This window comes from Camponotus floridanus, unplaced genomic scaffold, assembly GCF_003227725.1.
Source record: "Camponotus floridanus strain SB8 unplaced genomic scaffold, Cflo_v7.5 scaffold16, whole genome shotgun sequence".
Lineage (NCBI taxonomy): Eukaryota > Metazoa > Arthropoda > Insecta > Hymenoptera > Formicidae > Camponotus > Camponotus floridanus.
In genome coordinates this window covers 1,784,361-1,809,676 of record NW_020229281.1, presented here as the reverse complement: position 1 = coordinate 1,809,676, position 25,316 = coordinate 1,784,361, and the positions used below count along the sequence as shown (strand labels likewise).

Below are 25,316 nucleotides of genomic sequence, written 5' to 3'. Positions count from 1 at the left end.
TGTCTTGGAAATTCAAGGAATGCAGAGTCTGGCGCGCTCCTCGTATCGAATACTTTTCGTTCGGAAGCTATCGGTCGCGGGAAAAGGGAATGCGCGTCGAACGCACGTTCGACGGTTCTCGTATTCACGACGATGCGAGGATCGCGCCAGACAGCTGTCGAATCTTTAATCCGACAGCCAACGTTGCTTGCATATCTAAACAGTCGTGGTATTCTACCGTTTTTCTCCTCGTCTTTTTTTTATCTTTCTTTCTCTTTCGTCTCTCTCTCTCTCTTTTATCGGAAGACGATTATTGGCAGCGCCTATGCTGTTTCCTGATACCATATTATTCCAACACTCTATACAGCCTTCTAAACTTTTGTTACAAATCATAATCAGATATCGATAAAGGAAACTGTCAATTATTCTCAATCAACTCGCGGATAATCAGATATCATCTGTGGAAGGCCGATAACACTTCTGGGAAGGTCGTTGGATGCGTTCCCATGTCTCGAATTTCAACCAAGCCCGACACTTTTTACGCTTGCATCGCGGTTTCCTCGTTGACCGCCGCTCCTTACCACATACTTGAGTAACGGGCTGCTAGCCGATCGGCTTGCGTAAGTGCAGGAGTGCAAACGGCATCCTCTTGCAAGAACATCACGAGGTCATTGACAGCCTCGTGAATCGCTTTTTAATCATTCAGATTATTAGTTGCACCATCAGGTCTTCCTGGGAAGTCTCGCATATATATTCTTCATCAATTTCTCGATATTTATTATTAAATCATAACTATGATTTTATTAGACAAATTTCTTTGATTTTCAGGCGATGAGATCTTGAGTTTAAATGGGCAAATTTTGAAAGGACGCACGCATCAGGAAGTCATCGAATTATTTAAGACGGTGAGAGAGGGTACAGTCGAACTAGAGATTACAAGAAGACACAGGTAAAGGCGATAATTTATACATCTATAAAAACAAGTGCGACAAGATTATATCACGTAATAAAAATGTAAGGAACAAGATGATTAACGAAAAACAATTATAATCATTGCAGATATCCTAGGAATACACTGAAAAGTGCGCCGTATTAAGATTGTGGATCGATAAAAAAAGAAGCTGCCCACCGGAAGTGCTCTTTAGATTTTAGATTTAAAATCTATTATATCGTTCAGGAGAAAAACGGCGATTTAGGATTCTAGTCTATCAAAAGAAATCTATGACTTATATGGCGTTTTCTCTCTTTCATATAATTTATTCCGCGCGACTGCCTAATAGATTAATAAGTCTTATCATTATAATAATAGTATTATTATTATTATATAATACTGCGTAGTATTGTTATAATTATATATTATACCACATTCTTAAAATAAGATTTTATATAAATAATGTTATATCGTAATACACACAGAATCCATTATACACATCTTTTAAATCGTAGAGGACAATAAAGAGAGGATATACAATACTTGTGTAGTACCATCGAAAAGGTACTGTATCCAGATTATTCTTAATTAAATAATTGTTTTATTTCTAGCGAATTCCGAAAATGTACAATATATACACGATATGTATTTTACATTTTACTTTTAAAATGCTGCCTGCTTTTTTTAACGATGTCAATCGAGTTTATGATAAAACATCGTATCATTACTCTCCTACGTGTCTATTAGCAAAAGATCTGCACATGATTTGGCTTTCGGCATTCTAAAACAAAAATAAAAAATGTTAGAAGCGACATGGAAACAGATTTCTTTCCGTCTTCATTTTTCTTTTATGCAAATGTCATTTTATGTAGATCAATAGATTGTTGCTTGAAAACTGACACGCTTTTAAAATCCATCAATATACAATTTAAATTAATTAAATTATTAAATATGGTAATACATTCGTTTACTTAATTAAATGTTAAATATCGAAGAACTTACTGCGATTCACGATTTTTCACGCGTCTACATAGGTGCAAAGCAACTGGCCCACTTTTAATATTGCGAAAGAGTTGTACGGCTTCGCGATGTGTCAAGTCGTGACAGACCTGGCCATTCACAGCCAAAATTTCGTCACCTGCGCGCAAACGGCCATCTTCGGCGGCTTGACCACCAGGTAGCACTGACTTTATGAAGATACCTGCACAAATTGAAGGATATAAATCGCAAGGAAAAATATATAGATAATACGAAATATATGCATCTAGGCATGTGCGACAAAATTAAGATATTTATTATGTTGCATGCAAATAATAGAAAATAGTTGATGTTTAAGAAATTGAGAAAATATATACCGATGCTTCCTTTTGGACTATCTCTTCCGCCAACTATAGTAAATCCCAAAGACTTTTTCCCGGCCCCTTTCTCGAAAAGCACCGTAAGGAACGTTGACACAGTATTTCTCGGCCTTCTCGGGAGGGTGCAGAACTTGGATATATTTTGCGCGAACGTGTTATCTATATTTGTCGCAAATTTATCAGATGAAATTGATCTGTTTGATTCGTCCTTCCTGTCTCGATGACATCTAGTTTGATGCTTTCTAAAGTGCGAGCTAGGTGAGCTCTCGACGATCACCCCGTGGCCATCTTCCATGCTGACGTTTTCATAATCTACGCTACTTTCTTTCAGCTTCTTCGCTAGCTGATCAACGTCCGAGTATCTCGAGATGACAATATCGACGTCGCCAGGGCCGCTGCCATTACCCAGGATCTTTCTCGCCTCCGCCATACTCAAACCACGCAGTCTCTTTCCATTGACAATCAAAATTTCATCGCCGATCCTCAGAGTGCCCTCTTTATCGGCCAGTCCGTTTGGCACCACGTGAGCTACCAGATAACCCGGACTGGATTCCGAGGTTTTCGCGATAAAAATGCCCAGGCATTGATCGGACGTCTCCTTGAGGAGTTTCACGACCATCGTTTCCGTGGTGTAAGGTTTGCTCCTTACAACCTGCAAGCCGGAAGTGCGCTTTTTCTGTTTAGAATCCTCATTTCTCTCTTCTCTCTCCCGATCCGTGCTATTTTCTGCGGAGATTCGAGCCGCTTGATCTATCAATGAGTCGTTCGTAGCTTGGCAAACATTCGAATACTCCTCAACAAGATTCGTCCGGGAGGTATCCTTAGTCCTGTCGTACGTATCCAAACTGGCGAACAATCGCGCGGTCCTATCGACGTCTACGGCAGACGAGAAGGGTCTTCTGGGTGGGAGTCGAGGCGGCGATCCCAGACAAGAATCGTTATGACTGCTGTTATTTAGCGGCCCGGAAGCACCGCTGCTACATCTGTCATCCAGAAGGGAACTGGTAGCGGAATCGTTGTCCAGAATTCCGGAGTCATTATCGTCCTGATCCTGATCCTCATAAAGCGGATTCGTCCGCAGCTCTTCGAGACCTGGTAACGTACCGTAAGAGAAGCTACGTAATCTTCGTCTTTCTTTGTCCTTGCAGTCCTTTTTATAAATCTTGGCGATCAACTTGTTTGTCGAGCTCTTCAAATATTTATCCTGCATCGCGCGAAATTTCGCCGCCAGGCAGCTGGACGGTGTAATGCTGTCGAACGCCGTTATCGTGGCGTCTTTCTTGAAGTTGGTTTCATTGGCATGTCTAGGTATTTCTTCCCTGGTATCGACCACCATCGTACGGTCACAGCCTCGATCGGCTCTACGGTTCGCGTCGAGGAAATCCTGATTGGTTCTCCCCCATCGGTAATCGTGTGGCATTGCATCTTCCCGGATCGAATCCGTTTCTCTCGGCCACTCGGATTGCTTACGAGGCGTCGAGGTACGAAAGCCCAGAAAGGAGAACCGCTCCTCCTGTTGCTTCTTGTACGGTAACCTGCTCTGCGACTTGGCGCGTCTCCTCCTCTTCGCATGGCTCTTCTCCTCCTCCGTAATATCCTTCAGGTCGGACTCGCAGACCGATCGCCGCAACTCGTTCCTCGTAAGATCGCGATGCCTCAGCTCACACATGGAACGGAACTGAACTCGTCTCGCTTCCTCGTCGTCCTCGCCATCGTTCTCGTCCTCATCGGAATCGCGATCTTTGAAGAAGCTCAGTCTGGTACTCTTCACGCGATCCAACAGGGGATTTCGCTTCTCGCACACTCTCCGCCGTTCTTCCTGTATTCTCTTCTTGCCCTTTTTATTGGACGTCCGTTCGGTTGTCACTTGGGAGGTCTGCACATTGTAACAGTTCCTCTCGGACTCGGAACTCGAGGATTTTCTTCGAGCCCATCGCACCGGCGACATGTCTGCAACATGAGATAAAGTAAGAAGATATCAATAAATTGATCATTCGAACGATATAAATTAAATTATGTAGTTAAAAAATATTTCTATATTATTATTTATTTTTATTTATTTTTTATGATGAAATAATTGGTTTAAATTGATTTGAAATAATTAATTAATCATACATTTTATTTTATTATATTATTCTTTCACAAAATTATTTTTTATAACACTGTATATATTTTTCAATTATTTTTATATTCTATAAAATAAAACACTGTACGAGATTTTGGATGAATAACGTAGGATAGTAGATCGTAAATTCTCATTTCGCAGGTCTGTCTCAAAGTGAAATCCGAACTGTACGACATCCGAATCGAAAGTGATCTCCACTTTCAGTGCCATTCGTGACGATACCGACAAAAGTGCGGGTTCCGTGAGATATGACGTCATATTGATCCTAATGAGGTCTTACATAGGATATACGTAAAACAGGATGTTCTCATGAGCAATTTACTTAATTTAGAATATTATTCAGATAATCATAAAAACGTTAATTATAATAATAACATGGCATCTTTTAGATAATAAATAGACATAGCAAATAAGAATATAATATTATTTTTATATGTCTTAAATTGCAATGCAAAAGATTTCATCATATTAGTTATATAAATACAAAAATCAAAAATCAATAAGTTGTACAATTTTGGGGATAAGTTTTATTAATCACGATAATTATCATACTCTTTTTCCGACTACAAAAAGTTTTAAAAAATATTTTAAAAAATTGGGAAGGTATTTTTTTTTTAAATAAACAAACACATGTTGCATTAAATTAACGATCATATCGGGGAAGCGAAAATGCTGATCGCAATCTTTTGCATTATGAGGAAATCGAAGTCGACCCTGTTTAAAAAAATTCGTAAGATTCGTAATACTAAACGATGGAAAGTATGTAAGAACACGGGCTTGGCATGTCATTACAAAATGCGTCGAAAGCAATACTGATTACCGATTCCCCTAGTATTACGACTTGTAACTTTACGGAACGAGGTCTCGACAACAATCGAGATAATGCCAGTTAGTAATCACGACTAGATGTACCATCTTCAATCTTTAAGATAAATAGACGGGATTTGCTCATTACATTAGTTCATCATCGCGCATATTATAATGCATTAAATTATCCTTGTTTATTCTTAATAAATAAGAATAAACACTTAAAAATAGAATAAATATAACATAAATTGATAAAAAAAAAATAATAAATTGATTTTTACTTGCAATTTCAGAAACTGAAAAATGCAAAAACGGTTGATGAATATGTGAGAGGGGAAAAGAATAAATCATACTTCATATTATCTTCTAGAATATATAAACCGGATACAATGAAAAGTAGATCGGACGCTTGAGTAATGCTTTGTCGTCCTTTAAATCATGTCTGACGTCGAACTGCGGTCATGTTAGCTCATATAAAAGTAGAAGCAAATTGATACGAAATTCCTTACAGTTTTGCGGTTAAATGTGAAGTATATGTTTTATCTCGATTACTAATTCTATGTATCTCGACAATTAGTAGTTAGTATGTATAATTAGAAGCAAACCGATTCATATTGTCACTGCCGTCGCCGTCAATTGCATTACAGTCTTATGGGAAACGCTTATACAATCACGCATAAAGCTACAAATTGCGTCCTCGACAATGATCCTTTATATTAACGTGCATTCGCGTAGGCCGGCGGTGTCAATTTGCTCCTATTCTCGCTTTTCAACCAGTCACTCGGGACTCGACGGAACGTTGAATCGTAATCCTTGCATTCAGAATGGAATCTCGCATCCCTCTTCCTCTTTTTCTCAAACATTGTTATGTACGCTATACGTGATGGAACGACACGCAACGCATATGCGTGACACACAAGATGATATGATTTTCGCAAAAATTAGTCTGATAATGAGAACAACAACAAAAGATTGTTATCTCTCTCTCTCTCTCTCTCTCTCTCTCTCTTTATATATAGAGTGTTTCTTAATAAGTGCGAAAAATTTTAGGAGATGATTCTTTGTCGAAAATTAAGGGGGATTTTTCATATAAACATATACTCCTACATCCCTCCTTGTGGAGTTACACTTCTCCAAAAATGAGGGTAAAAATTAGGTTTTTAGGTTTTTATTACAATTTTGTTTTTGTTCCAATTTTTCCAATATTTACTCTAATTTGATTTTTATTTTAAAATTTAACTTCTCGTAATTCGAAACCTATGCTATTTAACATCGTGCTGTGCATGATAACGTATTTTATTTTTTTTTCTTGAAAACTATTGATTTTATGAAACAAATAAAAGAAATAAAAAAGTTTCTAAATAAATCAAACTTTTTAATGCATATTTTTAGATGATCATATTCCGGCCCATTAAAAAGTTCTAATAAAAAATTGAATAGAGATTGCTAGTTTCATCTCCTATAACGGGAGGCTGAAAGAAATATTAATAAATAACCATTTTACTAGAAGAATCCTTTTAGTAGAAAATATCCCCCTAATTTCATTTCTTTAACTTGTTCTAAATTTAAGAAAAAAATGAAAACATAATTTTTACCTCCATTTTCGGAGGAGTATAACTCCACAAGAAGGAATGCAGGAGTATATGTTTATATGAAAAACCCCCCTTAATTTTCGACAAAGAATCATCTCCTAAAATTTTTCGCACTTGTTTAAAAAATACCCTGTATATGTATATTATTTATATACTTTACATTAATGGTATTTTCTTTTCCCTACAAAGATTATATAGATCCGCTTCATTTGAAATAACGCTTACCTCTGCATCGAGACCTCGCGCGAAAATGATAGGATACTTCGTTGACTTCTTCATCGGCTCGAAGGGGACTTAGACGTAAGAGTCTCGGTGCCTCGGCGTGGCCACGAAACCAACGCATGTCTGTAAAGAATTGGAAAGTGGTCATTGCGTGATCTTTGTACGTGAAAGCATTCAATAATATCTCGGCAACGTGCCGATAAGTAATTTCTCCCTTATTCGTCACGAGTAATAACAATTTATACCGTTTTAAACAGAACTTTAATTGAAAATTCTTCCATATTAAAAGAATCTTCTGTCAAACTCGTCAGAGAATCTGTTGTTAAAATCAAATTCCTGAATTGTGGAATATTTTCTCGTTTGTATGTATTTGTTATTCTGGTATTGCAGCAATTAAAAAATGTTTCTGTGTCAAAAGATCTTAAATGAAATAAGTGCTCAGGGAAGATACTGTAAAAATGAAACAATAGATCTTGGGAAGCGAATGGATTTTAAATGAATGTCAATCACGACAATTACCGTTGAATCCAGGCTATTTCTTTTCACTTCACCATTACACTTGTTTCTGATACGATCTAATAACGATAGAGAAAACTGCGCGTGATGATCATAATAATGCACAAACATAAAGAAGATGCGCAAATGTGAAATTAATTTAATATAAATAAATTTAATAAATTTACATTCTCTAGTTATAATTTCATTCCAATGGAAAGCTAAAGAAAAATTGAGAGTTTGCTATAAATCTTTCTCGCTATTTTTGCTAAGAAACAAATCGACTTCGAGTTAAATTAAATTACATTAATTAAATTAAAAAATTAAATTATAATAAAATAAAATTAATTTAATTTTAAATTTCAAATAATTTAAAAATTTTTAGATTTAGATACACTTGGGCAACTGTGTAAATACCTCCTGTGTAAATACCTCGCTGACCTCCTTCATCACTCAGTAAAAGAGATATTTACACGCATTCCATTCTTCTCTTTAAAATTTATTTTACACCAAAAAGAATATTTTATTGCAAGGTGCTCCTCTTAATACATCCTGCTTTCATTTCAACTAGTATATTGCTTTGCGGCAACAGTCTTCTTTTTTTACGTCCCAAAACGAGATATATAATTATTTCTTCATCCACTGAGTACACGACGTTCAATATAGGGCCTTGCCAGATCTACATTTATGCGTTCGAACGAAGTGGTACAGAGTGTACAGCATCACCATCGCTCATCGCAACGGTACTTCCAGGACAAGGAGGCCGTCGCATCATCTACGTCGTCTAGCTTACTACTTTTCATACCGATGGCACTGATATATACGCATATGTTGACTTGAAGGCATTTACAATCATCTACTCTCTTTCCCGCTCGTTCATATCTTGACGAAGAAAAAGATACGTGCAATACATATACGATAAACAAGCAAGACAATTATATTTCTGTTGATTTATTATTATTACATTCGTAAAATAATATATTTTTTTATTCCGCAAAGCGAGAGCATCCAAAAATATTTATTCGAGTCTCTTGCGGACGGTATTTATGCAAATTTTTTTTCGACTTTATGGATCTTTTTACCTTCGAGGAAAATATCCGCGACCGGAATTGCCGAATGCATTCCACGCATATATTCGAGAAATTCTTAGAAGAGTTCTGTCTGTTAAAGATTTTACGCGGATACATCTTATATTAAATGTTGCAGTTTACATGATACCTCGATCATTGGATTTAATCATAATAAAAGCAATTAAACAAGCATCAATAAAACACAATTAATATTGAAATAATTATGATGAGTTGCAAGATTAATTTTGAAAAACGGTACTTTTTTTACAAATATATATTGTCTCATTATTTTTGTGGTAGTATCGATAAAAAGAGATTATTTCGTCAATACCGTTGCAAGCGGTAATTCGTTTATATTTTTTTCCTTAGTAAAAACACCGTGAACAGAATATTCGTGAAAGGCAATACCGTTTATCTGACCCGCATAGAATCCATAATATTTCTATTTAAATAACGGATAGAATCTAATCTTATTATTATAAATATTATGGAGTATTGCGCTTATATTAAATTAATCCAAGAAAATATATAATTTTCATAATTAGATGAGAAAATTATTATGGACGAAGCAATATATACATATACATATATATATGATGTGTTCACACATATGCAGTTATAAGACACTGATCTAATTATACTTCTATGTAAGGCTTATGTATAAATCTACGGGAAAGATTATTTTATGTATAATTAACATATCTTATGTATAATAGAATGTATTGACGAAGATCATATATTTCTAAATTATAATTCGTATTATATATTGTTTTTCACTTGATTTGAATTATTTCATCTTCTTCAATACTGAATCCGCTTTTTTTATTGAAAATTTAATACATAATGTTTTTAAAATTATGAAAAAAGTATCATGTATTATGCATCATGTCGGTAACTTAAAATTTCAAATCTATGTACAAGTATAATCGAAAGATAGTTTAGATAGGAAGTTTTACGTTATACACTAATAGTGCTTCCAAGCGTAAAATATTTTCAAACATTAAAAATAGTGTATTCAGTATGCGATTCTAAACATTTTATGCATTCTACAACTCTTCACTTCTGTTTCATGTAATAAATATACAATTTGGCGCATAAACGGGATTACAAATTGCGATCGATTCGTTGCCATCATAGTATTCAAGAAAATGCCAGCTGTTTGTCGGCCAGTAGATATGTAAGAATATTGTTACACAATTTTGCGAAATAGAATGACTTAAAAACTTAAAAATACTATCTATAATAATCATATATTAATAATAATCGATTTAATCAAGATGTGACAAAAAAAATTTAAATAATTTATTTTAATTGTAATAATTGTTACGTTAACAGACATATCAATATTTATAAGGAAATTATAATGATATAATTATGTGCATAAATTAACATGATAATTACATAATTATGTATTACATATATTTAAAATATTTATATTTAAAATATATATTTATATATGATAATTATATAAATTATATAAAATATATATAAATTATAATAAATTTACATATATTTTAAGATATTTTCTCCTTACAAAAAAACAAGTGGAGAAATGTATTGAACGGAACAATCTTTGGATTTCACACGACTTCGAACGATAGATCCGTGTATTTAATTAAACCGCGGTGCGTTATGCAAGATGTTAATGCACGTAATGATTATACGTATTTGCATAAGTATGCATAATGGTTGATTACGAGGACAGCGACGAGAAGGTGAAGAAAGAAAAAAAAAAGCATGGGAGGGGAAGTAAGCGCGTACGACTTTCTCCGATGCAAAATATGTGTGCCATCGCCTTCTTAGCTTCTCTCCAGAGGCTACGCCTCTCCTCCTCTTTTCACTTTTCGTGAATTAAACCCACGCACGAGCAGACGCTAATTAAATTCGCAATCAAGAGTGCGATGTGATCAGATTAAGTGATGGAAAATTTAGGAATACTTTCGGATATATATTAATGATATTTATTTATATAATATATGTATAGGAAAAAAGATGCATTTTTATAAACATTTAAATTGAAATATCTCTTGCATGTTTATTATAAATTTATTTTTTTTAATTTTTTTATAAACGTTTAAATTGAAATATCTCTTGTATGTTTATTATAAATTTATTTTGTAAAAAAATTGCAAATTTTTTTTATAGTTTTTAATCATCAAGACTTTTAGAATATAAAAAATGTTGCTATTAATAGAAAAATATGAAAAATAAAGCACTGCGAGGAATAGAATTATTAACATTATTTTCGATAAATTTCATTTTAATAAATTAAATTAAATTCTTTAATTTTAATAAACTTTTCTGAGGGAAAAAAATATATATATACAACTTAATAAAATTCATGATACTAGAAAGTCAATTTAATCTAATGATAGTTCACGCTGTTCTGACAGAATTTTTTTAATTTGAATTTCGCCTCCTAACTTGAGGCAGAAAGCGTCTCTACGAAGCTTCTCTGCTGCGCCTTGCGCGATAAATATCGCGGAAAATTCGCGGTTGTTAAAGACTCGAGGAATGTGGGAGCTAAACGTCCAGTTATCCGGGCATAGATTTATCGTTCCACTTTCGTGGGCTGCCGATCCGTTCCTGACCGCGGCCGCCGCGCTGGCAGCTCGATTTTACCTCGTTGCGAGCCTAGCCTAGCCTCCGCGAGTATAGGATTGTAAATCTTCTGGAGCGGCGAGACCAGCTGTTAGCGTCGCGCGGTTTCCCTCGCGTGTATCAAGGTGATTTTGGCCCATTATTGCAAACATGTCAGATGTGATATCGGCAACGAAATATTACTTTTTTATTTTTGTGCTTTTAGCGATATAAATTAGTGTCCTGTATAGGACTCGTATTCGATGGAAAAAATTTGATGAAACGTTTTGAAAATTTTATTTGTTTGCAAATTAATCAAAAAATTGCTCTACTTTATTCCTGATGTAATAATTGCAACGAGGGGTCAGCTGTCCCCCTGTATTCGGAGAGGGAGGTCAAGGTTCTTTTTAAAACTCAAGAGATAAATCTTTTCGTTCACGTGATTATAATTGCTTCGTGCTCGTAAAGAATCCGTGACTCGCGTGTCGCGAGATATTTTTCCAAACGCACCGGACACATTAATGCACGCGATTGTACACGAGACTCTGAGCTCGATTTCACTGGTACGGACTTGAACCAGGAATTATTGACGAGAAAAGAAATCAGTGTTGCACGACTGAATGAATGCAAAATTAAACATGTCTTTATTTCTACTAATTTGATGAATTTTTAATTATAACTTTCTTCATATAAATTTAGAAAGGAAAATTTTATTATAAAGTTTATAAAAGAAATTTGTAAAAGAAAATTTAATAATAAAAATTTTAATTTATTTATGCATGTTATGCATTTCTTACTCAACAACAGATTGTCGTGACTGTCATTGAAAATCAATGCAATTGCATTATTTGAATCAGAGTTGCATTCGCAGCTCGCGGCGAACGTTTCCTTTCTTATTATAAGTAATTCAGTTGCAAAATATTGTCGGGCATGTCTCGTAACAAACGACAAAAACAAAACGCCTGCGGCAACCGCATTTCACCTTAAAACTCGTACTTTTATAGTAATTGCGCCATTACGCGCACGAAGGTGTAAAGTGGTAACGTACTCGCGCAAAATTATATCCAGACAGCAGGTGAGTCTTCGTTCAATTATTGTTTTACAAGCAAAAGCACTGTATGGTCGCGTAAATATCGAATTACAAGTGCATTATATCGGTGTAGTTCAATCAAGAAAAAATTAATTCTATATTGAAAAAAGTAAAGCAATATTAAAAATCATCACCTTTCTCTGAATTTTATTATTGATAAACTATAGATACGCAGTAAAAATTGTCCATATGTTAAAATTTTCTTGTGTTACCACGTTTTGATTAGTACTTTAATGTAAAATTAACATACAGCTTATATGTTATTATTTTTATAACGTTTTCATGTGTTACATTTATGTCAACTTCATAATTTAACACTTTATACATATCTCTTAGAAGTGGAAGATTATTTTGAGTATTTTTAACATAATCATTTTAAACAATCAATATGTCTCAAAGTCAGTTTAACATTCTAAGAAAAGTTAAAAAAATAAATCTTGAAATAATCTTGAATTTTGACAAAATAATCAAATTTACTAAAATCAAATGTTTCTATTACAAATAATTTAAGTTAAAATAATTACTATTATATGTTAATGTCTTACAACATTTCTTACGAGTTATTGTAACTTTTTTCATTAATTTTTAATTAATTTTTAATTAATTTGTATGCTATTTTACTTAAAGCCACAAAAATAAATATAAAGTATTGTGTCAATTATTAAACATTTTTAGTTTATCAATAAATACCATATGAATGAGTTATCTTAACTTAAAATTTAAAGTGGACTTTCTGAAACACATGTAGGGACATGTGAAAAATGTTATAATTAACATTTTATTTTTTACTGTATATATTTAAGGGTAAAATTAAAGAGAAACAGATAGAGAAAAAAATCAATTAAATCTCAATTATTGTTTCCAAGAGCCGAGGTATCATCTTAAAACATAGTGAGAAAACAATGCGGATTTATCGAACGGAGATTTGTCATTCGATGGAGGAATCGATACACACATACATACATTACTGTATACGTTGAATGCAATTTGAGGTAAAGTGTGACGCGTACGTATAAAGCGTGACGTGCCCCGGATGCTCGTAAAACATTCTCCGCCCCGTGACTACCGAGTCGTAACTCGCTCCCGCTTCCTAGGTATTGTTATCGCGTACCTGGGGGATTCTGGGATCTGCATGCGTTTTATCGACCACGGACGACCCGATGCGAATTATTCATACGACTCCCTGGAACACGGACGAATTTTCGCATATGATTGTTCTCCGAAATCGTAGAACATCATTATCTCTCATGGTATTTTCTCTCGAGTTTAATATGAACTCTCGTATTCATCGTTTTTATAAAATATTAATAAATTTAAATTTAGTTTTCTAAAATATTAATAATTTTTTTTTAAATAAAAAAAATTATATGAATTTTTAAATATATGAAATTATATGAGTTTTCGTCACGAACGAAATTATTTATTTTTCGGAATGGAAAATAACGGTTGTAACAAGTTGAACGATCCTTGTATAATTAAAACATTTTGCAAAATGCTGTTACATCTTTCTGCGATGTCTTGCTATCTTAATATTCATTCCTTATCGATTATACGTATATGCACTTCTCCGCTTATCTGTTTGCACATGTAATTTGACGTTCTTAATTCTATTTGAGTCTTTCGTGATCTCTACCAAGACTTTATCGTTGTCTTTTATCGAGAAATTTTTCTAATATGCACGATTAAAGTATAAAAAAAAATTATATTTGATTATACAATAATGTCTATAGCGTGTTTAGCGATAGAATTCGGTGAACGGATATTCTTGAGACTCGGGCCTAATAATGCATTAAGAAGCGTGCGCAGAAGCCTAAAACCCGTAATTTAAAGACTCGGACAAAGCGATAAAAAATGTTCGAGGATCGGTTCGGCATAACGTTACCTTGATGGCTCAGTTTGGGGCCGACGATATCGTGAACTTTACGAGGAGAATTCTTTATTGGCGCTTTATAGCGAAATAAAAACCAAATGTCACTTGGCCAACTGTGAACGGTGCATTTTATTATTAAAAAAATACATAATCTGAATTGGAATTCTCTCTTGCTCCCTCTTTCTTCTGGTATCATAAGTATCATATTTTACGCGCACTCGTGATTAAGAAATTTTACATGAAAATGGGAATTCTTGCTTCTTTATATTAATTTAAAAAAATATACTCTTCAATGATTTTAGAAAATATAGTTAAAATATTTGTCTCTTTACGTATAATTTTTTTTATAAAACTACAAATTTCTTTAAATTATTTTAGTGAAAGAAAGAGAGAAGAGAGAAAATTTAATGATGATCATCAGTCACTTTAAATTACATGAACTAACAGAGTAGAAATTGTTGAGAAATAGCATACATACAGTATGCCTTTTTATTCCATTCGGTGTATAATTAATTTTTTATAACATTCATTCTCTTTTTAAATATCTTACAATTAACATTTTCTTCACATTTTCTAATATTCTGCATATTCTGTTAATTTAAGCGTTTTTAAATGTAAAATATGTTAGTTGTTTTTATGCGATGGTGAGTGGTTTCATTTTATACGAAATGAAAAGAAATATTCAACATCTTAGCACGCAAGTCAAAGTAAAATCATTTTCTTACACGTCTACAAGAGAAAAGAGTGGCTTGAAAGAGCATTTTCTTCATATTTTCCAGTATTATCTGTACGTTTTCCGTTAATTTAACATTTTTACTTGTTAATTTAACATTTTTACTAACATTCTAATTTAACATTAAACATTTTTATAAATGAAAAGTATGCTAGAAATTTTTATGCGATGATAAGTGATTTCGTTTTTTATGCGAAATGAAAGAAAGTGCTCCAACATATTAGCACGCGAGTAAAAGCAAAATTATATCTCCTGCAAGACACATCTGTAAGAGAAAAGATTAGCTTGAAATATTGCCAGATTTACTTTACCATATCCTATGTATCACGATACCCGAGACAAGAGGGGAGGAGAGAAGCACGAATACAAATCTCGCGTTTCTCATACTCGCGACTCGGGCCGCTTCCACGATCATCGGCACAGTTAATTTCCCAAGATGACTTTTGAATGGTAAACTCGCGGACCAAAGAGAGAGCCCACTAGGAGCGTTCTCTATCAAGGCCGCGGGCGAGGTAGTCCTTTTATTTTCTGGCCATTTGACGAGAGCGACATGCCGAGCATTCCTCGCTGGAATAGCCGTGTAACTACGCCCTCGGCATTGCGCTCGCCGTGTCCTACGTGTGCGTATGTGCGTGCGCGTGTGCGTTAGAGCGCGTACGCTATCGGGGCTGGCGAATGTACAACGTACGTTCACGTGCATTCGGAGGTGGTGTACGGGCGCGTACATATCGCTAGACACGCGTGCATGTATATGCGTACATATACGCGTGCATATGAAATAAGACGCACGACACACGCGCAGCGCGTACGCGTAAAGGACGGAGCTCCAAGGTCGATTACTGGTTAACCCTTCCCCTCCGCGCCATCCTCCGAGGGAACCCTCCGAGGTGGAAGGAGAGAGAAAAGAGACAAAGACAGAGAGCTCTCTCTTTCTCTCTCTCTCTTTTCTTCTCTGAAGAGAGATCTGACGTACGAGATCTAACCAGAAATTTTCGAATAATATTAAAATAAAATTGAATAATTATTCTCTTAGAGAAAATGTCCACGCAAAATCGTGCAATGCATTTTTATTTCAGAAATTTCACATTATTTCTCTATTAATTTTATAGATTCTCGATGTCATCAAGTGATGACAAATGAGGAAAACTTTAAAAGGAAGATATTGAAATCAGCATGTGTAATTACAGATAATTTTACATATTTTTAGATAGCTCTAAACTTCCTCTTTTTATCATATTAATTGAATCGCATTCGTGGCTTCAATTTTGTAATAAAGTATTTTCTCAGTTTTTAATCTTTTTCATCCGTTCAAAAAAAAAAGATTATATTAAAAAAAGGTTGACATTAATCAATATTGTATTAACATATGATCTGTAATAAGATGTGTAATTTTTAATAAATATGCATGGACATAAATCTTTATTCTTAACTTTCATAAGAGAATTAGAGTCTAAAAATAGATCGACGTGTCGGTTTTAATATATTTGCTATTCTTCAGGTCCTACATCGGTTCACTGGGGTCAATGAAACTAGAGGAGGGGAAGGGGGTTGCGGTTAACCCGATCGCGTTCGCGATAACACTAAATCTCGCTTAAACGCGAAACCTGATACTGTGTCAAGTACCCATTGTATTATTCCCGACACACATGCATACGCAAAGAGAGAGAGAGAGGGGAGGAGGGAGAGAGGGAGAGAGAGATGCATAGTGCTATCCCCGGGAATATTCCTGATTGCTTTTGAATACGTAGCGAGAGAACCGGAAGTGGGATACATGCGTGGACGATTATCCGGCGGGCTGCGATTAATCGCACGGTCGATCACAGAATCCAGCCGCCTATCTCATCCACAATACGAGAATAGCAGTTTTGCTCAAGCGACCCCCTTCAGTCGCGCTCGACTTTCCGGTTTAACCGCTCCTTCTTCTAATCGCTTCTCTTCCTGTGTCGGACGATCCTTGGTCTCCGTCCTTGGTCTTCCCTGCGCATCTGGAGACCAACGAGAGCTGCATCTCGAGCTATTTTATCTCCCTTTCGTGAGATTCGAGAAAGGGGATCGGGGAACCTTCCGTATATTTCAATCTGCAAAAATATTTCTTTCTCTCCCAGGACTTTCCGGAAATTCTTTCGAACGCGCTCCAATTAAGGATTACAAAGTATTGTGTTTCTTAATAAGTGCGAAAAATTTTAGATGATCCTTTGCCGAAAATTAAGGAGTTTTTCATATAAACATATACTCCTACATCCATCCCTGTGGACTTACACCTCCAAAAATGGGGGTAAAAATTAGATTTTTATTATAATTTTGTTTTGTTCTAATTTTTTCAATTTACTCTAATTTGATTTTTATTTTAAAATTTAACTTCTTGTAATTCGAAACCTATGCTATTTAACATCGTGCTGTGCATGATAACGTATTTTATTTTTTTTTCTTGAAAACTATTGATTTTATGAAACAAATAAAAGAAATAAAAAAGTTTCTAAATAAATCAAACTTTTTAATGCATATTTTTAGATGATCATATTCCGGTCCATTAAAAATTTCTAATAAAAAATTAATAATTTATTAATTTATTATTAATAAATAACCTTTTTACTAGTAGAAAATATCCACCTAATTTCATTTCTTTAACTTGTTTCAAATTTGAAAAAAAAAAATAAAATAAAAACCTAATTTTTACTCCCATTTTTGGAGAAATGTAACTCTACAAAGAGAGATGTAAGAGTATATGTTTATATGAAAAATTCCCCTTAATTTTCGACAAAGAATCATTTCTTAGAATTTTTCGCACTTATTAAGAAACACCCGATATGATATTAATTCTCACTTTTTCGTATATCTTTGATTTTATCGAACCTAGCTCGTAGCTTCAGCTTTCATCGTCAACACATTCCAGCAACGTTCGTGTTGACGAGTTACGAATTGCGGTCGCGCGTAGTCTCCGATCTCCAACGCGGAATACCCAATGAGAGATTTTCCGATGTCGCTGACACTGAATTCGGGACGAGTGTCCGCCATAGACGACAGACATCGGAATGATGGTCTGTACGCGCTGATAGCGATTGAGGTCGCACGCGAGCAGGGCTGGGATCATGAAAGCTCGCCTGTTACCGGGTTAAGTCTCACCGTGAGCCACATACATTCACGTGCGCGATGCACGCTTTACTTCACCCGAAGATAAAGTCTTAAGATAAACAGACGTAACGTTTACGTACCACTCTTATCTTCGAGATATCGTTGGAGGTTGAGGGAGAAATTGTGACAATTCGCGGTGAAATTACGCGTGAAGAAGATCGCGTGTGAGGCGAATTTGGCCAGGTTATCGGGGATTTCGCGATTGCGTAAACGCGTGATTGATTGTCAGGCGTGCGAAAATCGCGCAGGAAAACGCACGTGTTTGTCAGCGACGACCTTCTCCGGGGTCCAACGAGTCGGATCCCTATCAGGGCGTATACGGAGGAATGTCGTGCACATGCACGCACGTACGTACGTACGCAAAACCGCGGATGAAGCGTCGGGATACACGAGACTGAAGACCGAACGTGCGAGTTTTGCGTGCGCTCTACCGTGACGTGCTTTAGATCGAGATCGAATCGAGCGATAGGGAACTAGTCCGGCTTCGTGGCGAGTTAAGTGACATTTTTATATCGAGAATTCATTCCTTGGCTTACCACTTTGCGTACGTTGCCGGCGCCATTCCGAGTTTATGACGTTCGACTGGATTAGGAAAAAATTCCTTCGAGTTCGTTTTAAATAATCTATTACGATCTACACAACCCGTTAGATTTATACATAATCGACCAATCGAAAGATTCCAACTTATTTCAATTTTAGAAGCTTAAAATGTTGCGCTCCAGACAAACGTGATGAACCTGATAAATTTAATGATCGCGTGTCTCATAATTTAAAATGTTAATAACGATGGTTGATAGATAATACGGTTATTAATAAAAAATAGAAAGGATTAAATTATTCCTATCAAGCAGATAATTAATCGACGTGGGATTTTAAGTTTCTTATAACAAAGTTACGATAAAAGATTCGAAGCAACTATTTTTCTTTCTCACAATTCGCTTACAAAACCGCATGTCTCGCTAGAATTGCTCTACGATACCCATCATGCACTAAAATTATTATTGCGCAACAAGATTGACGATGAGAAAGACTCGCTTGTCCTTTCAGAAAATTATCGGAATGTGCATTCCACGCGGCTTGAAAATAAAAAAGGACTTGCATGCGCAATTTACACAGAAAAAAAGGACATTCTTCATTTGAAAATATATTTAGTTTTCACATGGAAATCTTGAAATGTGATTATATTGCATTAATTAAAGAAAAATATAATTGCTTGAATAATTGCTTACTTGAATGCAGCCATTTTATATAATTCAATCGAGAAAAATATATTCTTACGATTTAATTTTCTCGAATGGAAAAGAAACAAGGTTAGATAGAAAATAACATTTTTAAATCAAAGATTATAATTTTCTGAAAGTAGAATTAAATAATTATATATTCTTGAGATGACAATTACAATATTAAAATAAGACTTTAATATTGTTGAAATTTAAAATTATTAAATTCTTCTAAGAAGATTATAAATTGTTGCGTATATACGAGACAATGAGCGCGTTAATTTAAGTATATAAGTTTTGATTTAACACATTTTTTTCTGTGTACTAAAATTATTATTGCGCAACAAGACTGATGATGAGAAAAACTCGCTTGTCTTCCTATTCTTTCGGAAAATTATCGGAATGTAGATCTTATGCGGCACAAGAACAAAAAAGGACTTGCATACGCAACTTACACAGAAAAAATGGACATTCTTGTTTTGAAAATATATTTTAGTTTTAACATGGAAATCTTGAAATGTGATTATAATGCATTAATTAAAGAAAAATATAATTGCTTGAATAATTGCTTACTTGAACGCAGCCATTTTATATAGTTTAATCAAGAAAAATATATTCTTATGCTTTAGGATTTAATTTTCTCGAATGGAAAAGAAACAATGTGAGATAAAAAATAACATTTTTCAATCAAAGATTATAATTTTCTTAAAACAGAATTAAATAATTATATATTCTTGAGCTGATTACAGTATTGAGCGGTTACAATATTAAATTAAGACTATAATATTGTTGAAATTTAAAATTATTCAATCCTTCTAAGATTATAAATTGTTGCGTATATACGAAACAATGAACGCGTTAGCTTAAGTATATAATAAGTCTTGATTTGACACTTATTTTTTTTCTGTGTACGCTCGCTATGGTTGCTTACGCGCATTTAAGAAAAAAAAAGAGAAGATAATATCGTTCAAGTAGCGCGTGGAGTGAAAGTTTCGAACGTAACGAGTGCGCCCGTTGCCGATACCTGTTTTGCGTTCCGGATAATTAACATCGTTTCGCGTGTGTAACATTTTGCGCCCCGGAGGAGATCTACGCGACGCGTTCGGTATTTCTCGCCTCGAGAGAAAAACCTATGTAATGTACGCTATGTAACGTGTATTACGCGCGTATATCCTCCCGATAGAAAAATTCGGAGCGAACCCCGCGCTTTCTACTATTTCGTTTCGAAAGTCGAAATTTTTCAGCGAGATGAGAAAACGTTTCAAGAGCGAGGGAAGACGTAAAAAAGCTTGCCTTCGCGTTCGGTCATTAATGTACAATACTTTCTGTATTAAGGCGGCTAGAAAGTGATCGGTCATCCGTGACGAAACGTTATTAAATTACATCTTCAATGAACACCGCATTGTACTTTCGCTCGTAGACCCTCTTCCTTTGTTTTATGGAGCGTGCTTCGAAACCAAATTCGATACGCGCACCTTCCATATCGCGCTCTTTTCGCGGCGCTTAATCCGTGTAAAAAAAAAGTAATTAATCTTTAACATTAATATCCCGATTGTAAGACCAGGCGGTAAACTTACGCGAGCGCGAAGAGAAAGGAATTTATCTTAACGAATCTCTTTGCGCGAGAGGCGTTGCGTTAAAGTTGTAGAATGAATGAATTGCAGATTGAATCAATCTACGAAGCGGCATCATAAATTAATCAATGTTTCAATATAGAGATAAAAAGAGAGAAAGTAAAAATTGAAGAATAAATTTCAATATCTGGGAAGAGGTATATCTCAGAAAATTATTACACAGTAAAAAAATAAAATGTTAATTTTAACATTTTTCACATGTCCCAGAAAGTCCACTCCAAATTTTAAGCTAACTCATTCGTCGTATGTTACTTATTGATCAATTAAAAATGTTAAATAATTGACACAATACTTTAGGTTTATTTTTGTTAATGTGACTTATTTAATGTAAAAATAACATACAAATTAATTAAAAATTATTAAGTTTGAAAAAATAGTTACAATAATTCATAAGAATTGTTGTAGGACATTAACATATAATAGTAATTATTTTAACTTAAATTATTTGTGATAGAAACATTTGATAAATTTGATTATTTTGGATGTAAAAGTTTAAGATTATTTGAAGATTTTTCTTAGAATGTTAAACTGACTTTGAGACATTGTTTAAAATGATTATTGTAAAATGATATGTTAAAAATACTCAAAATAATATTCCATTTCTAAAAGACATGTACAAAGTGTTAAGTTACAAAGTTGACATAAATGCAACACATGAAAACGTTATAAAAATAATAACATATAAGTTGTATGTTAATTTTACATTAAAGTACTAATCAAAACGTGGTAACACAAGAAAATTTTAACATATGGACGACATACAATTTTTTTACTATTAAGATTCGATCTTTCTTCGCCCGATCTCCTCCGTTTCTCGCATCTATCTCGAATGGATGGTATTTCCGGTGAGGATTGTAAAAAAAAGTACCGTTTGTATTTTTTCATTACCGAGTGTCACTACTATACCTCGCTTCGAAATTCGTATGTGACGTACGTATAAAATTTTGTGGCGTAACCTCGTAACACGCTGCACGCTGAGAGCAGCGTGTTTATCGACATCTCATTTTACGAGATGTCGTTAAAAACGCTGTCGAAATCCATTTCCTGGTCGCAAACAAGTCTGTCTCGTAATGCTCTTCCCGCGATAAAAATATACGCTCATGAAATATATACGCGGGTATCAACGAACACAATTGCTATTAATAAGTTCGTCGTCCGATGGAAAATCGATGTGCAAAGGAGAGAACATTTGTGGAAAACAATCGTGAAAAATAAAAGTCGGTGATATATTTAGACGAAAGCTGTTTATGCGAGATATTCATATGCGTATACAGGTGGTCGTACAAATTTACAAACGTGTTTATAGTCCATTTATAATTAACTTTTCCTCAATAAGAATGTTGAAAGTTTTTTCAGTTGTAATTAGGAAAAAAATTTACAAGCTTAATGCTAACAATAAGTAGATTTCTTAAAGTTCTTGAATGGAACTTCAATTTGACGCTTATACATCGAGATATGACAGAAAACGATAAGAACAAAACGCAGACGCAGAAGTTCCAAGTCACGTATTGATTAAAGTGAAAAAATCTCGTATTCCTCTCACAATTAATTAAAGTATCTTACTACATAATCTATCTATCTATATATATATATATATATATATATATATATATATATATATATATATTCAAGGAAGGTTCAATGGAAGAAAATAATGTCATAAAAATCGCGTATACAGGTGATCGTACAAATTTACGAAGGTGTTCCATATACAGCCTATAATCAATTTATAATCAACTTTTTCTCAATAAGAATGTCAAAGTTTTTTTCAGTTATAATTAGAAAAAAAATGCGCGGCTTAATGCTAAATAAATTCTTGAATGAAACTTTAATTTAATTTATATATCGACATGGAAGATAAACGATAAGAAAAAAAATGCGGACGCAGAAGACGGATTCAAATCGCGTTTCGATTAAAGTGAAAAAAAAACTGGCAGTCCTCTCACAGTTAATTAAAATATCCTACTACATAGTGTATACATAGGTTCAATAAAAGAAAATAAAAAAAATCGTGTATACGGGTGATTGTACAAATTTATGAACGTGTTCCATATACGATCTATAATCAATTTATAATCAACTTTTCCTCAATAAAATAAATGTCAACGTTTTTTCAGTTGTAATTAGAAAAAAAAATGTGTGGCTTAATGCCAAGTAAATTTCTTAAAATTCTTAAATAGAACTTTAATTTAATTTAATATATATATTTATATTTAATATAATATATATTATTTAATATAATATAATTATATATATAATTACTACATATTAATATATATATATATATATATATATATATATATATATATATATGTTCAATGGAAAAAGTAGTGTCACAGAAATCACGTGTAAAATACATGCATCGATCACGTAATAACAAATATATTCCTCGCGACTCGTACAAGGTAACTCAGGTATTTCCATCTCTTCAACGGGGAACCGTATAATTTGAAGCCCGTTAACCAAATGTCGTGAAATCAAACAAGCGCACAGGTGTGTTATCCGTTTTACTTTACTACTTTGCTGCTACTTGACGCGGCGCTAAGTAAACGCCGTTTTTAAAGAGAAAAAAAAAAACAGCCGAGTCGTATATCTTTTTTTTGGATCTTGTGGCGAGATCGTCGTACAAGAAGGAAATAAATCGCGATAATTCATCGTTCACATCATTAAGACAGTTGGTTAACCACCGTACCCCGCGCGATCCCAGTTAATTAATGAATAATATAATTAGGCGGGATCCCATGGTTTCCCTTTTGTGAGCTTCGGGCCGAGAGGAGGCGGAAAGAGACGCGAGTAACCGGCAAATTCACGACGATTCACTGCATTCAGTTGCAAGAGAATCGAGTATGTCGGCTACGATTGAAATAATAGCTCGTGTGAGAAATTTAGAATCGTGTCAGCCAAGAACGTGTAATCATGATGTAATTCTCAAGTGTGTTACCCTCTGTGTGTATATATGACAGTTATTATATACGTATACCTATTTAGAACATCCGAAACTGGCGTGTTTCCGTTTGTTACTTCGTTTCATTCCATTGTTTTGTTGCGAAATAATATATATTGAATTAATAATAGAATTGTTGAAATTTATATCGAGAATGTAAATATCGATGTTGGAAAACTATAAATCAATTTTCTCTGTCGAACTAATTTATTCGATGGCAAATAGTGACTAATGATAGTAATTAAATTACATTGGTATTATTATTCGTCGTCTTTGTCTATAGCCTTTCCTTAAATTGATTTCTAAGTAGAATGATTAAATTATTTTCGTCGAACATTAACGATAATTATTTAAAAAGAAATTAATAATTAATTATGACAACTATTGAATAGTTATTGTTACAACACGTATTTATATAAATGGAATCCTATTGTTTATTTTATATGTATAATAGCTATTCAATAGTGTGTATGTATAATAATCAATTCTTATTGGAAGTTTCCTTGTCAATAGGTCAATCACATGCATATCAACAGAGATATATTTTCTTAACAAACAGTTTTATGATCCTGTGTACATAAATCATGTGTCCCACATTATGCGAATGAGTAGGTTTTAGATAAGTAGTTTATATATGATTCAAGCGTTAAAATACAAAATGTATATTATATTTGATAAAATTAAATTATTTTCAGATTTTTAATATGCTCTATTTTATATACATTGTATATATAAAATAGTAAAACAAAAGAAACTTTCAAATATATAAAAAATCAACATAATTAAATCTTATAATATATTAATTATATTTAATATTAAATTATATCTTATATTAATTATATTTAATATTTTTTTTATCCAAGATTATTTTATAAAAAAATTTATAATCTAATAATGTTAAACATTTATGTAAATAATTTAATATAAAAAAATCTGCTTCGCATATATAAATCTGATTTTGCTCTCGAGATAAAACGCAGTTTTTTTAATTTAATGAAATATATGTTCAAGAATTTTTTGAATATGTCGCGCGTGAGGTGACATTCTTTCTTCAATTACTTGGCAATGGAAAATTCGAATATCTACAATAAATATCGCTTTTAAACGAAGCGAAAGCTCCGAGGACATTAAAAAGTCATTTAAATGTCATTTGTATCGCGCTATCTAAGATCTCAAAGATAAGTAAATCATAAAAAAAGTACGAATTGTCGGTAGAGTAATCATATAAATTCCTTTCGCCGGTCTCTCACCTGATAGCCGATCCGATAAAATGATCTATTCAATGAGGAATCCGCCGAATCATTCTCATCTCGATTTCCCTTCTCGATCAATCCTTATTTCCTCCTCTCGCAAAGGACACAGTAGACACGATATCGCGATTTCCGGTAACGTGTGTGATTTTTTTTAGGACGTACGCGATTGTCAGAATCGAACGCGACAGCGAACAGAAATCGATCTTACTCGATCGAGTAATCACGAAGAACTGAACGCGTTGTTCGCTGGTCAATTCTTCCTCTCGCTGCTGTCAGCGGAA

At 33.9% G+C, this 25,316-nt stretch overlaps 2 protein-coding genes across 4 annotated transcripts in view; one reads left to right on the top strand and one right to left on the bottom strand.

The window, feature by feature from the left end:
• The window catches only part of LOC105248425, a 33,363-nt gene extending 32,055 nt beyond the window's left edge, over positions 1 to 1,308 (top strand). For all 3 annotated transcript variants that reach the window (XM_020026592.2, XM_020026588.2, XM_025406988.1), the window contains 2 exons: positions 808 to 928; positions 1,039 to 1,308. In XM_020026592.2, coding sequence (XP_019882151.2) covers positions 808 to 928; positions 1,039 to 1,075 — 158 coding nt within the window. In that variant the 3' untranslated portion in view covers positions 1,076 to 1,308. The remainder of the gene's footprint in view (positions 1 to 807; positions 929 to 1,038) is intronic.
• Positions 1,309 to 1,361: 53 nt separating this feature from the next.
• LOC105248412 lies at positions 1,362 to 25,269 on the bottom strand. Its single transcript, XM_011253178.3, has 5 exons — positions 25,033 to 25,269; positions 7,018 to 7,137; positions 2,266 to 4,218; positions 1,913 to 2,111; positions 1,362 to 1,691 (listed from the first exon to the last, which is right to left on the bottom strand). Exons 2-5 carry the CDS (start codon positions 7,133 to 7,135, stop codon positions 1,643 to 1,645), a joined length of 2,319 nt encoding a protein of 772 aa, XP_011251480.1. The 5' UTR covers positions 7,136 to 7,137; positions 25,033 to 25,269; the 3' UTR covers positions 1,362 to 1,642.
• Positions 25,270 to 25,316: the final 47 nt, after the last annotated feature.